At 46.4% G+C, this 15805-nt stretch overlaps 1 protein-coding gene across 1 annotated transcript in view; it reads left to right on the forward strand.

Annotated features, from left to right (window-relative positions):
* Positions 1 to 15000, forward strand: part of Lmcd1 (LIM and cysteine rich domains 1) — a 65483-nt gene extending 50483 nt beyond the window's left edge. Inside the window, exons 5-6 of the mRNA XM_006996776.3 lie at positions 13304 to 13519; positions 14396 to 15000. Of these exons, the coding sequence (XP_006996838.3) occupies positions 13304 to 13519; positions 14396 to 14554 (375 nt within the window). The 3' untranslated portion in view covers positions 14555 to 15000. The remainder of the gene's footprint in view (positions 1 to 13303; positions 13520 to 14395) is intronic.
* Positions 15001 to 15805: the final 805 nt, after the last annotated feature.

A 15805-nucleotide genomic window follows, 5' to 3' on the forward strand; every position in this document is an offset into this window, starting at 1 on the left:
TTTAACAGTGAAGCTTGTTTTTCAGTTATGTGTATATGTGTATGTCTCTGTGTAGGTATGTACATGTGGGAATGTAGGTGCCTGTGAAGCAAGAAAAAAAAGGTTGGATTCCCTGGACATAGAAATACAGGTAGTTGTGAGCTGACAGATGTGGGTGCTGGGAACCAAACTCAGGCACTGAGCCATCTCTCCAAGCCCTGTCAGTAATACTTAAAAGACTCATTTCTTAGGATGGAAATATGTGTGAAAGATTTTTGAAAGAAACTAAATCTAGTTACCATAGTAGTTACTAGTTTTATAAACTGTTCTCCCCCCACACCACACCAATCCTGCCCACTATCCACCCTTTAATAGTTGTCTGTACTTAAAGAGTAAGTTTTAAAGAATTCCAACTTGGAAGAGAATCTCTTGATGTCATTGTGACTTCTCTGAATTGCCATTCCCGAGGGAGAGATGCTGTTCTGAGAGCATATCTTGTCCTTGACTAAACCCCACATATTTGTTCATCATGAAACTAGAGCAAAGATGCTCTGAGATTCTGGGGCCTTGCCTGTACTTAACTCTGGGGAATATTTGTGATATTTTGGAAGCATTTAAGTAACAACACTGGCCATTAAATGGCATATTCCATAGTCAGAAATGAGCAGGGAATGAGGAGGAAACTGTTAGGATGAATTTGTCTGATGACTATGAAAGATGGAGTTCTCCATCCTATCCCAACCACAATTTTAACTTGTAACTCACTGTGTCATTGGTGGGGTCACATCTGTCACTATCTGTAGATTCTGAGATCTTGTTCGTCTCTGCATCTACAGTGGGTATCTTTGATGTAGATCCACAAGTAAATCAATGTTCAAACTACAGTGGGCTCTGGAAGATGGGAACAATTTGGATAGCAGTTTGCCAAAGAAGTTAGAGACATTCCCTTTTCAAACTGTGTAAGCACAAAGCTTCACTCAGACTTTCAGGATCTCTTTAAATTCTCACAGTTGCCTGGTAGAGTGATTTCATGAGAGTCAGGTGAGGTGTAGACTCTCTCAGGTGCACAAACAATAAGCAGATTGTCCAAGATCCCATTTCCATAATAGTATGCAGTATTTGTTCAATAGTACTGCTACTTGTTCCAGAATAAAACAGCTGGGTTCTCTATCTGTCTCCTCAAAGCAGGAGAAAGAGTCCCAAAGAAGGCAACTTGGGTTGGATGGATGGATGGGTGGATGGGTGGGTGGGTGGGTGGGTGGGTGGATGGATGGATGGATGGATGGATGGATGGATGGATGGATGGATGGATGGGTGGGTGGATGGATGGGTGGGTGGATGGGTGGGTGGGTGGGTGGGTGGGTGGGTGGGTGGATGGATGGATGGATGGATGGATGGATGGATGGATGGATGGATGGATGGATGGATGCATACATGGATGGGTGGATGGATGGATGGATGGATGGATGGATGGATGGATGGATGGATGGGTGGGTGGGTGGGTGGGTGTGTAGCTTGATTTTTCCGCCTTGCCCACAGTCAGGACAAATCTCTGTCACCCGCCAGTCCCACAGCCTATCAGACCCAACCAAGTAAACACAGAGACTTATTTTGCTTACAAACTGCATGGCCGTGGCAGGCTTCCTGCTAACTGTCCTTATCTTGCTAACTGTGCTTTTATCTTAAATTGATCCATTTCCATACATCTATACCTTGCCATGTGGCTGGTGGCTTACTGGCGTCTTCACATGCTGCTGGTCATGGCGGCGACTGCAGCGTCTCTGGTCATGGGTGCGGCTGCAGCGTCTCTGGTCATGGCAGCAGCTGCAGCGTCTCCTTCTGCCTTTCTGTCCTTTTAATTCTCCTCTCTGTTAGTCCCGCCTATCTTTTCTGCCTAGCCACGGCCGATCAGGTTTTATTTATTAACCAATCAGAGCAACTTGACATACAGACCATCCCCCAGCACAGCCAAGTGCAGACCATCTCAAACACCTGCACTCAGGCCCATGGTCCTAATCATCCTCTATACGGACCTGCTGGGTAACGCCACAAAGAACCTGAGAATGGGCTCCCACAGGACCTACAGAACATCCCACAGCATGGGTGGGTGGGTGGGTGGATGGATGAATGGATGGATGGATGGATGGATGGATGGATGGATGGATGGATGGATGGATGGATGGATGCATACATGGATGGGTGGATGGATGGATGGATGGATGGATGGATGGATGGGTGGGTGGGTGGGTGGGTGGATGACCTTAAAGGAGCCCTGCTTTAAAAATTACTACCCAGTACTCTTAGGGTCCTTTGCATTGTGTTCTAGAAACACAAGCATAGAAACTAACATTGTTTTTGATCGCTCTACAACCTACTTCTGCCCTTGACACTGAATCATGATCCTCTGCCACCCAAGATCTCCCACCATGCAATATTGCATGCTGCTACACACCCTTCACTGCCCCAAAGGCTTCTTAAGCTAGGCCATGTCCTTCCTCTAAAACCTCATTATAGCGTCTCACAGAGGAGTGTCATGCCAGAGCCCTTTCTAAACCCCCTGTGGGGAACTCTCACCAAGAGGCTATGATTCATGGGAATCCCAATACTGGACATCAGCCAGGATGCAGGATGCAGCTCTGCCTGAATCCACCTATCTAATGGCCACAGTTGTCCTCTAATGAGTCTCAGTTCAGTTCATAGATCCAGACCCCAGGCCTAGCTTTCAAAGCCCAGTATGTCAGGTAGACCCACAAACGGGGCATGTTGACTTGAATCAGAAGAAGCACATCTGTCTATTGGGCAATGAACTAAGAGGCATGGCTGTCTACAGACAGCCTCAGAGCAAATGAAAAATCACCATCCTCACACTGACAGTGGGAGACAAAAAGCACGGTGGAAACACTGTCAGCCACAGAGCATAAGGCCTCTGCATAAGAAAATCTCAAGGTAGAAACACCCCAGTCCCAGACACCAATTCATTGGCTGTCACCCTGGCGGGGGGGGGGGGGGGGGGGGCTAGGGGAGGGACACTGGCCGTTCAAATCTACAAGGCCAATTAAATGTCTTTAAATCTTTGTGATGACTATGAGACAGCTTGAGGTTGTCAGACAAATTTCCCAGATGAGAAACCTAGGACATAGCCATGGTTGTTTGCTAAGGAGCGGTAGGCTAATCCGAACCCAGGTCTTGTCAACATAACAATGTGGTGTGAGCAGTCCTGAGAGGATCCCCTAGAAAGGAGAATATATTTGAGTGCTAATGTCTGGAGTGAGCCACAGCACCTGACATCCCTCAGAGCCAAGCCTGCTGGAGAATGAGACTCTTTTCTCTGTATGCTGGGAACACCAGGGCAGGATACGGTACTACCCCAGCCCATGTCTCTCCTCATGGGTCTCAGGGGCATATAGAGGCTCTGACCAGAGAGCTGTGAACTCTAGCAATTTGCTGTACCCCACCAGTCTGCTCAAAGCCCCTCATCCACTTTCTAAGCTCCCACCCCCCACATCTCCCTCCTGGATAGAATTGATGGATGCCTGTGCTATGTGGGCCACAGCCTGCATGCTCTGACTGCTGACAGTTCCAAAGGCAGTTTCGCTGCATTTGGAAAGCCTGGTGGATGTTCCCTAGGAAATTGAATATACAGGGTTCCCAGGCATGGTCACTGTGCCCAGGCATTTCCGCCTTTCCACCACCCCACACTTGAAACCCAAGAAAGGGAACAGAATGCCAGAACAGAGCATGAAATGTACTCTCCACTCTGTTGCTGATCATTCTTACCACATGCCCCCACCACTCCCATTACCTTGCCCCTTCCTCAGGTCAGGTGATTATCCCTGAACAGCAAGCAACAGAGAGTCAGTGAAGAGGAGCAGGCTCCCCACAGTCCTGAGAATGGATTCCTAAGATCCCAAGATACCCAGTGGGATGCCAGAAGTAGGCCAATTCTTTTTCCCCCACCTTCCCACAAAAATGCAAAGGGAGGCACAGAAGGCTTTGGACCCCACCCTCCTCCATAGGACGGCCTCTCAGATGGAAACTTACAGCAGCTGGCTGCTTAGGCCCAGGCCCATCCCAGAAGGGACATATTTGTGGGCAAGGGACTTCCAAGTTTTTGTCGGAGCAGATGTTTGGCTTGTGGGCGGTACAGCCTGGCTGCCTTTCCTGCCAGCCCTACTTGGGGACTTGAAGCCACCTCAGCCCCTCTGTGGGCCATTTCTTTCTGAGCTGGAGTAAAGGTGTGAAGACCAGTGTGGGACCAGGGACCCCCATAGCGGGGAACTTGGGAGCAGCCCTCAAAATCACCATGGTACCAGGCTCCTCAGCCTCGGCCTTCTTCCTTCTCAGTGGGGATATTTTAATGACATTCAAAAAGATCATTTTTCCGAAGAAAAAAATCCCTTTATTCCACTTTTTATACTATAAATACTTTCCCATGTGGCCGTGTGACTTTTACAGTCATTTTTCTTCCTTCTTTTGAGTGGGCTGCATACTATTCCATTGACTGAAACAGCCATTGGAGAGCTATTTTCAATAAAGGACAGAGGGTGAATATATCAAAGTTGGCAGGCCTACAGTCCCTGTCACCTCTACTCAACTCAGCCCCTGGAGCATACTGTGACAGGCTCTATCTAAACAAGTGACTGGCTCTGAGCCAATAAAACTTTACTTACAAAAAACAGGTGGTGGTCTGGAGTTAATCCATGGAGAAATGTAATTTGCTGACCCCTGAGCAAGAAAAGCCATCTTCAGCTTTTTCCTAATTATTTGGGTTTTGTTTCCTTTTTTTTCTCTTGCTTTTTGCTTTTGTACGTTAATCAATGATGTTGATTGTGGTGGTGGTGGTGATGATGGTGGAGATGGTCATAGTAACGGTGATGATGATGGTGCAGATAATAACAATGGTGATTATCATAGTAATGGTGATGATAATAGTGCCAGGAATGGTGATAGGGATGATGGGAATGGTCCTAGTGATGATGATATTGATCCTGGTGTCAGTGATGGTCCTAGTGGTGATGATGAAATGGTGATGATGATGTTGGTGATGATTAACAGGTGACAATGTTGTACCACCCTTTACCTAAGTTATGTCAGGTTCCATGCCAGGAAATTTCCATGTCATTTCATCCAATCCTAAAAATTACCCTATAAATCATATTGTGTATGTACATGTATTTTTTCCAATTTTAGAAACACTTTATTTTTAAACTTTTATGCATACCTACACATATATATGTGCACCATGTGTGTGTCTCGTGCCTGTCAAAGCCAGAAGAAGACATCAGTTCACTTGTAACTAGAGTTACATATGGCTGTGAGCCACCACGTGGGTGCTGGGAATTAAACTCTACAAAAGCAGCCAGTGCTTCTAACTGCTGATCTGTCTCTCCAGCCTCTTTCTTTCTCTGCATCTTCATAGACTGCATAGCACATACAATGTTGCAGGTATCCCCTGTCCCCGGGTCTAACATTGTACATGGCCCCTGTGACAGAGAATACGCTGAAAACTTTACCCTGCTCAGCTGTGAAGCAGACACCTTACCTTCTGTACCAAGCTGGTCCTTGAGCTCACGGTGAGAATAAATGCAGGCTACTGTTTTCTCTCATGAAAGTAGCTTATGTGCTTCATGCCCATCTCAGGCCTGAACAAGCAAGGAGGATCCAATTAAAAGTACCTGACATTTAGCTTCCCTGGGCAAAGGCCTCATAGTTGTAACCTGCTCCAAGAAAACATCCTTGGTAAAAAAGGCTGTTAATGAGGGATGAGAGGCAGATTTGTAGTTGGTATGTAAAATGAAAAAAAAAAAAGTCTTAATAAAAAAAATTTTTTTAAAGGCTGTTAGCAGTAGTGGCCACCATGAGTAACAAGTTTCCTATAAGCCAGGGACCACCATTACTGAGGCTTGAAGAAGTCCCAGTTTCTCCTGTGCTTCCCTAGGGATGACGCCATTGTACTGACCACATTCCAGGCCTGGGACCCTAACCACTGTGCACACAGTGTGCTCCTTCTATGCCCTCTGGGGCCTCAGGAAGACTGGTGTGTAAGTAAACAGAACTCAAGACAGTTAAGCCTGCAGAAATGATGCCAAGCCAGAAAATGGGAGTTGGGGGGAACCTTCTGTGGGCCACAAGGCTGAGAGGCACAGCCGAGGACTAAGCACCATAAGAGGACATGGGAGATGCTGTTTATAAATAAGTTGTTGAGTGTTTGCATGGGAGCGAAGCCAGTGCCTGAGTTCAAGTCCTTGTGTTAATATTTACTGGAGTGCAGTGGTGAGATTTTCACGAGGCACTCTGGATTTAGACTGGGTAGGCCTTTGGATAAGAGCCTTCCAGGAGAAAAACAGAGTGATTGGGATGCGCTTCTGGCAAGCCCAAGGCAGGGATTACTGTAGCTACAGAGGTCTTTCTGGGCCCATGGGTCTCTCTGAACCTTGGTCCTTAGATACAGTTCTATAGCTGCATGGCCCTTGGCCACTGTCCTGAAGCTGCTACAGCCTGAAATGCTTTGTGTCATGCTACAACCACATGACTCCATGTATCCCTGTTCAGTGTGGTTCATTCATTATGCTGTGGAGCCAAGCGGCTTATGTCAATGAGGTCCCTTTTGTTCTCAGATCAGCCATTGAGCAGAGCTCCATAGAGACATCGTGTCTCTATCCACTCAGCTTTGCTTGGGCAGGGGTCTACATTCACATTTGGACCAGACTGGGGAAATCACACAGCTGGGTTGGTCAGGCAGGGTCTCTTGGGGACTCTTCCTCTACTTCTCCATGTGATGACCACCTTAGTATGGAAGATTCTGGATGCTGTAACTTCCTTCTTCTCAGGAGTCCTCAGGGGTGTGTCTTTAGAAACGGAGTCCAGGAAAAGCTGCATACATGATCCCTAACTTAACGAACTCTGCTTGAGGTTGTACAAATGTAGACTGTTGTAAAATAGGGATAGGAATTTGGGAGACGTTGAGTCTTGAAGTTTGGTGTTTTCCTGGATTAACCATGGGTACTGTTCTCTTTCATGGCACTGGGCAGTGCAGTAGGGCACAGCTGCTGGTCAGCCACTCTGTTGTAAGAGTGAACACCAAGACTCGGCTGAACTGTGTTGCTAAGTCAGGGGGCTGACAGTTCGCAGTGCTGGGCGTATGGGAACTTAGAGTTTCCACTTCTGATGACCCAACCTTGTTATAAGCAGAGGACCACCCTCCTGCTTTGTGTCATATGGTGGCACTCTGCGCATTCTGTTCCACTAAACTGGGACATGATTCCTCAGGGAAAGGGAATTCAATGCCATGCTGATTGGAAGAGTATCCAAGACGCTGCCGATTAGATCTGAACACATCCCAAAGCAGGGAACCCACAGCCCTACAGAAGCTCAGCTACCTCAGCTTTGTTGGGTCACCCTTGTCTTTCTCAAGTCAGATGTTTAAACACTGTCTAGATCCAAGCACAAAATACTCAAAATTGCTCATTTTGACTCTTTTTTCTATTCATTTACTTGTTCTGTTTCCCTGGTTGGTCTCTAGCTGGTTGTGGAGATCCCCCCTGCCTCAGTTTCCTGGGTGCTGGATTATAAACATGAACCACTACTTTTGACTATTTGACTAAGTTCCTTGTACTATGTATGCGAGTGAGTCGTAGAAAGTCGTGGGCATGGACAAAAGCCTCCTACTGGTTCTACCTCTGAAAAGTTCTGTCCCACATCCCCTGTCCCAGGGGAAAGTGTCACGCAGACAAGGTTCTCTGGCAGCTATTGGGAACGCTCTCATGAGCAAGCTGAGTTTGGGCACTTGGGAACAGGAGCAAAATACAGCTGACGTGCTCGAGATAAATGACTTCCTAAAAGCCTTTTACCCTAGTCCCAAGGAAAGTCTGCCTGCCTGCACCACCTCCTTTACCAAAAAGTCCAAGAGTGACCATGTGGGCTTCCTTGGAAAGTGTTAAAATATAAACTCTCTAGGAATTTAAATTAGCCTGTAGCCCCCAAGCCCCAGGGCAGACTTCACACAAAACTCACTCCGGTTTTAGCACTCCATGGTGGTTTCTCAAAGTGCAGCCCCCAGCAGTACCCATATCTCCTTGGACCTTGCAAACTCCTGGCCTGTTGAATCAAATGCTCAAGGGAACGGGAGTGAAAGAGTGTGTTGCTGCGAGCCCTCTAGGGGACCCGAGACAGGATAGTCCTGAGAACAGGGGTCTCCAAGGAGGCAGGGTTAGAGAAAAGAGCAGTGGCCACAGGCTCGGGGCTCAGAGTCCCTGGGCATGCGGCTGTGGCACAAGCTGCTCAGACTGTGGGAGTCAACTGATGTTCTGACCTTGCTCAGCTGGAGAGAAGGGGCACAGGAAATGCAAAGTGTGGGGGGAGCACCCAGGGAGAGTCCACATGGTATAGCATCATGGAAATGAAGAGCCAGCTCCAACCTTGATCTCAGCATAGCATGGTCAATGTGCAGGGGTAATTTAACCCCTCTGAGCCTCAGCTTTCTATCCTATGAGAGAAGAGGTGAAATGAACCCTTCACACTCCCCAGTAAATCCACTGAACTCTTACAGTAACCCCAAAATGCTGCTATTGCTAACAGTGTCCCTGTTTGACAGATGACAGACAAAGAAGTCAGCTTGCCTGAGGTCACACAGCAATCATACAGGCAACCTGACTCCAGAGCTTGACTCCCTGCCACTCTGTACAGTTAAGAAGCTGGGAGCTTCACCAAGGGTGATGGTCGGGGAGGCCAGGATCACAGCACCCAAGTAGGCGTAGGGTCTGATCATTCATGGCCAACCTGTTCCTGGTGGCTGAGAGCCCATGAGGCTGACAGGCCCAGGGTCCTCAGAGTCCTCAGCCTTTGAGATGACCAGGAAGACAGAAGAAGTAGGAGAAGAAGGGAGGAAAGGAAGAGGTCACCCAAAGGAAGAAAGAGAAAGCAGACATGTTGAAGGGGCTGGTTATACTATGTGTTTTTACAAACTGACAATGACATTGTTTGCTACAAAGAGCTGGTGAAGGGTAGTAACTGTCACCCAAAGAGTCGTGGGGAAAAGCATATTCCTAAGGCAGAGACCTGACAGAGCACTGTTAAAAAGGTGGGCAGTTTCTGGGAAACTGATTGTTTCTTTCCTCCTCACTGCCCTGGTTATTACCCTACAGTTCAGACCACACCTCCGCACTCCTGGCCTCAAGAACCTGCAGTGGTCCCTATTGCCTCCCAGATAAAGTCTCCATCCACCATGTGACTTCAGAGTCACCCCTGAGCACCCACTCGGACTGCCTTTTTTAAAAGCTCATATCGCCCACTCCCTGTCACGTGTCACCGAGGGGCCGGCCAGCATCCCCAGGCCATTTCTTTTCCCCTGTCCTCTCCTTCCATGATCAAAAACATCTGGGAATCTGGGGTGTGGTTAGTCAACAGTAAGTCCCTTCAGTCCCTTATGTGTGGGAGGAAAGGACTGGAAATTTCATTCTACAAAACTTAGAAACCAGACAGAAGACGTACTGTAGGCTCCAGCCGCCCTGTCCTCGTGCCTTACAATGCCCATGTGGGCACAGCAGGCAGTGTGCAGGAAGAGACCTGACTCTCATTTATGCTTTTGACCCTCTGATGAGTCCCAGGGTGGTGGTACTCACTCATGAGAAAAGGTACAGCGTTTTCAGTTAACTGAGGGGCTCCCCCTTTTCGTTCAAAGGGGAGAGGTGAATCTGGAAAACTAGAATGTTCTAAAGTCCATTATCAGGCAGTGAGCATCCAGGTCAGATCCATCCAGATAAAAATGCCTTCCATGCCTAGACATTAACTCAGCACTTCCTGTGCTCCAGGAAGCTAGGTTACATGGAGTAGAGACTCACTTAGCTTCCTTCTCCTAATCGTCATCATTGTACTTACTTACTCTTCAGTGTGCAAGAGTATATTAAGTAGATCACTAAAAGAGGCAAAATAGATGCCAGGTGGTGGTGGCGCATACCTTTAATCCCAGCACTCGGGAGGCAGAGGCAGGCGGATCTCTGTGAGTTTGAGGCCAGCCTGGTCTCCAAAGCGAGTTCCAAGAAAGGTGCAAAGCTACACAGAGAAACCCTGTCTCGAAAAACAAAAACAAACAACAAAAAAAGAAGAGGTAAGATAGGTATAGTGTTCACACTATGCAGCTTTCTGTTACTGTAGCAAATAAATACTTGGGAGAATCAATAAGGGAAGAAGATTCATTGAGATCACAATTGCCAGGGTTTTTTCCTACAGTAAGTTGCCCTTGTCACCTTGGGCATATGATAAGGTGATGAAACCATGGCCAGTGTGTAGTGGAACAAAACTGCTCATGGTGTCCACATGGTGTCCAGAAAGCAAAGAGATAAGGAGATGAGCATCCCACCATCCCCTTCAAGGCCACATCCTTGTGATCTCTTATCAGTCTCCACCCCCCATCAATAACGCCCACAGGCTAAGAACCAAGCCATTAACATAGGGCCTGTAGGGAATATTGTGATTCCAAATTACAGTAGACTTTTAATTTTTGTTTTTTAAATTTACATATATGCATATGTGCATGTGCCTGCAGAGGCCAGAAAAGGGCACCAGGTCTCCTGGAGCTGGAGTTACTGGCAGTTGTGAACCAACTGACCTGGCTGCTGGGAACCACATGTGTGTCCTCTGAAAGAGCGGTAAGCATTTTTACTTCAGTCCCTGTAATAGACTTTTAATATATACCTCTCCATCCAAATATGGCAAAATGTAAATATTTGGAATTAGGCCTGGACTTAGTAAATTAAAATACAGGACTTAGTCAATTAAAATTAGCATCCAAAGAAAAGACCAAAGACAGCAAACATTGCAGGTTCAGACAGTAAACATTTCCGTATCCTGAGCCAATAGCCAAAATTGATGGCACCCTGTGAGTGTTTTACATAACGAGAGAGAAAAGAAATTTCTGTGGCATTTTTATTGATGCAATTGAAAATGTAGCCCTTAAACACAGTTCTTTTTAAAAAATCTAGGTTTGACAATAAGGAAAATGGAGTTATTTTTGAGGATAAAGTATTTGTTATACAGGAGCAGCCTCAGGCAGTTGTTTGCTGATACCAGCTGTAAAAGCCTCAGCACGTGGTCTAGAGACCTGGGCTTTGGAGGTAGCTTGGGCTTTTGCCTTCTGAAAACTGTGTATCGCTAAGCAAGTCACCGAGACTCTTGGAGGCATGGGTGTCTCTAGAAGGGAAAACAGCAGTTTTCCTCACACAGAAATGACTGCCAGCTGTGTGTGAGGTTATTCATAATGGGCACAACATCCAAGCACATTGCAGGGTAGGGTTGTGTGCCCTAAGGACATGAAAGGCATCATCATCCTGGGGCTTTGAGGAGCAGAAGAGGCTTTCAAATGGCTCAAGAGAGTTTATGTTGTAAGACTGTCAAATTCCCATTCCTGAGAGGATGAAAAAGACAAGTTTATAAATATGAAAGGAAGAGAAGGAGGGATGGGTGGATGGATGGATTGATGGATGGATGGATGGATGGATGAATGGATGGATGGATGGATGGATGGATGGATGGATGGATGGATGGATGGATGGATGGGTGGGTGGGTGGATGGATGGATGGATGGATGGATGGATGGATGGATGGATGGATGGATGGATAGGTGGGTGGATAGATGGATAGGTATGTAAGAAGAATGCTGTCCAACACTTATAAAAACAGGAGATATATCAATCAATGGTTCTCAAAGTACCTTTAGGGAAACCTGTAAGGTCAAGGGTTTGTATGATTCCACATAGTGCATGTAGTTACTTGAACCATGAGAAAGTGGAGAGCTCTTTACATGAGGAATATGAAGTAAGTTTCTTGCAAAGAAGACAATATGGAAAGAAGAGGAAATCTCTGTGGAGAAACTTGACTATCAAATCTCAGCCATGGGGTCACGGTCAACATCGTTGTTCAACCACGATCCACACTCCTCCTTAGGAGTCATAGTGACAGCACATGCCCCTGATAGCAGGTGAAGAGAGCAGGGTTGGCCTCTGGGGCCTCATCTCAGTGTTACCCTGTGATAGTGACATCAGACAGATTCCAACTGGCATACATTTTACCAAATATCTTACCATGACTCCCCCAAACTGTCAAGGTCCCACAAACAGAGACATGTTAAGAAACTGTCACCCCTTGCCCCAAAGGAGAGCCCACAAAACAGAAGACTAAGTGTGGGGTCCTGGGTGTGTACCAGAATAGAGGAGGGAGGTCACATGAAATCTAAAGGTACCTGAATGAAGTCCCTCAATCATGTGTTACTGCTAGCTCGCTGACAAGGGTACCTGGCTAATACAAGCCAATTAAGAACAGAGAAAACAGAATGTGGTGTGTGAGAATTCTCTGCTTTTTTTTTTCTTCTGTAAATCTCAAACTATTCAAGAATTAAAAGGTGATCAGAAGGCAACGCAGGGCAAGAAATCTATTTAAAGCTGAGCAAAAAGAAGGGCTCCTGTGACCTGATATTATATGTGGTGACATTTTTTTGTTGATATTTTTTGAGGGGGACACACACGTGCCACAGCACCCATGTAGAGGGCAGATGACAGTTTGCTAGAGTCAGTTCTTCCCTTCCACTGTGTGGGTCACAGGGGTCAAACTCAGGTCATCAGGCTTGGCAGCAAGCACCTTACTCCCTGCGCCAGCTCAGGCCCGGGACTAACTTCTGAGAAATGGCCACTTGTTGAATTTTGATGTAGAGTCAAAGACGCATATCCTGTTTTCTTGGACGGCTATTTTAATACTCCTCCCTTCCTAGTCCAACTTATCAAAGTAAGGCCAGAGTTCCTCTACAGATTTCAACCAAAATGGCACAAGGCAAAATACAGACAGATGAGTAGTTAAGAGAATCCAGCCATCTTAAGTGAGTTTTTAAAAAAGATATTTAATTGCTCTTCTCACTAAGGGTTTTGTTTGTTTGTCTTAGAAAATACAGTTGTTTTCAGGCATAAAACACATGTGCTAACACGCCATATAAGCTTATTCCTATCATTGTGAGGGAGTGATTCAAATGTTCTCAGTTATAATTTCTCTTAAGATGATTATCAATCACTGTTTCCCCCATCAACAAAAACTTTGTGGAAATCTTCATAGCTACTGGGACACAAAGAGTGGTGAGGTTAATCAACTTGAGAATCACAAAGATGATAAGTCACTTTATTTAGTCCTCAAAGATTGACAATGCATTTAACCCACTTTGCAAGTGGCAAAACCAAGGAACAGAGAAGTCTTTTAACTTGTTCACAGTCACACAGGAAGCAGAAAGTGTGGAGCTGGGATTCAAACCTACATCACATGCCCCTCTTTCTCATATCCTTTCCAGGTCTGTGAGCTCTGCAAGGGAGCTGCCCCTGCTGACAGCCCTGTGGTCTATGCTGATAGGGCTGGCTACAGCAAACAGTGGCACCCCACATGCTTTGTGTGTATCAAGTGCTCAGAGCCGCTGGTGGACCTCATCTACTTCTGGAAGGATGGTGCCCCCTGGTGTGGCCGCCACTACTGTGAGAGTTTGCGACCCCGATGCTCAGGCTGCGACGAGGTGAGAGTCAGTAGGCTGATGGGAGCAGGTGGGCGTGGCCATGTTAGACAATGCAACCCTAAGACCAATAGGTGTGGCTTTGCTGATGGTGTATTCTTCCTTTCGTTTGAGAAAACTGGGTACCCCCAGCCTCTCTTTTCTCATCTACAAAATGAATCTGAGCTAAGAATGATGACACATGCTTACAATCCCAGAACTTCGGAGGTTGGATGTAGGAGGACTGTCCTGATAGCTCACCTAGCAAGAATGCTTGCCCTGTAAATATGAAGAGTTAAGTTTGAATCCTTAGACAACAGCATTTTTTAAAAAGCCAGGTTACATGTAAGTGGAGGAACAGAGAGGTGGTATAATTTGCCAAGTCACGAGGCTGGCAAATGTTTAAATGACAACTCATGCTCGTGTCCTATTGTGCTCCAAAGTCAGAAGGCCCATTAAACCAGGTTTCCATTCTGCCTTTTCTCAGCTGCTGGAGTCGTTCTAGGGTGTCACTTTATTCTGGGTCCAAGAGACCACCCTGTGGTTTTTTGTTCTTAGCAAATGCCCACTGTCTGCTTCTCCATTGTTAATTGTCGGCCAGGGTCACTCAAGTTATGTAATCCAAACTCAGAAAATAACTGGCCTCTGAACTCACCCAAAAAGTTTCACAAACATAAATTAAAAACCTGCCTGTAACAGAGTATTTTCTTTCTCATGCCTGAAAAGTTGAGACACAGCCAGCCATGACCCTCAGATTATGTCAGATTGCTTTGTGGAGGCATTTAAAGGTCACAACACAAATGAGAGGGGATAAGCTACTGTCCCATAATTTATCCTCTACATGCTGCCTCTGCTGATGGGCAGAACCTCAGCCATGCCTTCCTCTGTCTCTCTTCCCAGATCATCTTCTCAGAAGACTACCAGCGTGTGGAAGACCTGGCTTGGCACCGGAAGCACTTCATCTGTGAGGGCTGTGAGCAGCTGCTGAGCGGCCGTGCGTACATCGTCACCAAGGGTCAGCTCCTGTGCCCCACTTGTAGCAAGTCCAAACGTTCCTGAAGGGCTGCCCACCCACAGCCAGGATCTGTTGGATCCCCCCAGAAGACCGAAGGCATCCTCTGGGGCAGAAGCAACAGTCAGCAAACAGTGCATAGTCTAGATTGAGTGGTGGCAGATCCTTGACCGTCAGTAGTTTGAACAGCAGGGGTATTCTAAGAAGTCTTAGAATGAGTTTATTGTTTCCCAACTGCAACCAACTAAAGACACACTGGTATCCTGCAAGGGAGCCCTGGGAGAAATTTCCCAGAATGCATTTCTGAGGGATCCAACCAAGTAGCTGTAGGCTGTGCTTCTTTTCCTTGGACATGGGATCCCTCCAGGGGGCAGGATGGAATCTCAACTCTCCTTTGTTTGCCTCTTTTTCAAGTGGAATCTGAATCTTCAATAAACAATATTGTTGGCATGATAAACATATCAATAAAAGGTTTATGAATTTCTCACTCATACACCTTTGTCTAATTATTTACACCATGACGCTGATCTGTAAGAGGTGGTTATCCCCCAGACCCTGAGCTGGTACTGCCAGGAGATGAGTAAATGCTAATAAGTTACTTCTATAGACATGCTTATCAGGCCCAATTCCTCTCCTCCATTGCTTTCCCCCATGCTCCCAGATACCTGATAGCAACACCTATCCATATTTCACAGGACCCTAAGAGTAGAAATTTTACTAGAATTAAGAACTGAGGCCTGTGCCTTTGGCAGCCCTAACAAGCCAGGTTCAATCATTCATCCTCAATAAGCCAATTAAAAGAGCCAAATTAATAGTGAAATACATAAAAAGGAAATTTGCTTAACTTGGCCACACATGGAAAAGGGACAAAGAGATCTGGCAACCCGCCGCCGCCATACACACACAAAAAAAAAATCCATATTTGGGGTACTTACAAGAGGCTTGGGCTTAAATAGGACACAAGAAGTGTGCATGACTAAGCAGCCCTGGCCAAGATATGGCCCCATCCATTGTTGCATCTTCAATGACTCTGCCATAGGTCAAGCCAGCTTGTCTGAACTATAGGAAACCTTTCCAGGTGACAGAATCCCTCCCTAACTGACATCAGGCTTCATTCAGCCTTTTCCTTCTCCCAGGATAAGATTCCTGGGAGGAAATTCCAATCTCCTGGGGTGCCTTGTTTAATAGTCTGATATACAGAGAGAGAGACAAGAATTGCTTGTAGAACATTCTCATTCCTTTCAGGCATGCAAGTTACTGGAGCTGATGATGTTCTTTGGAACTAAGGGCCCAACTCA

The sequence above is a fragment of the Peromyscus maniculatus genome, chromosome 3 (assembly GCF_049852395.1).
Source record: "Peromyscus maniculatus bairdii isolate BWxNUB_F1_BW_parent chromosome 3, HU_Pman_BW_mat_3.1, whole genome shotgun sequence".
NCBI classification, from domain to species: Eukaryota; Metazoa; Chordata; class Mammalia; order Rodentia; family Cricetidae; genus Peromyscus; species Peromyscus maniculatus.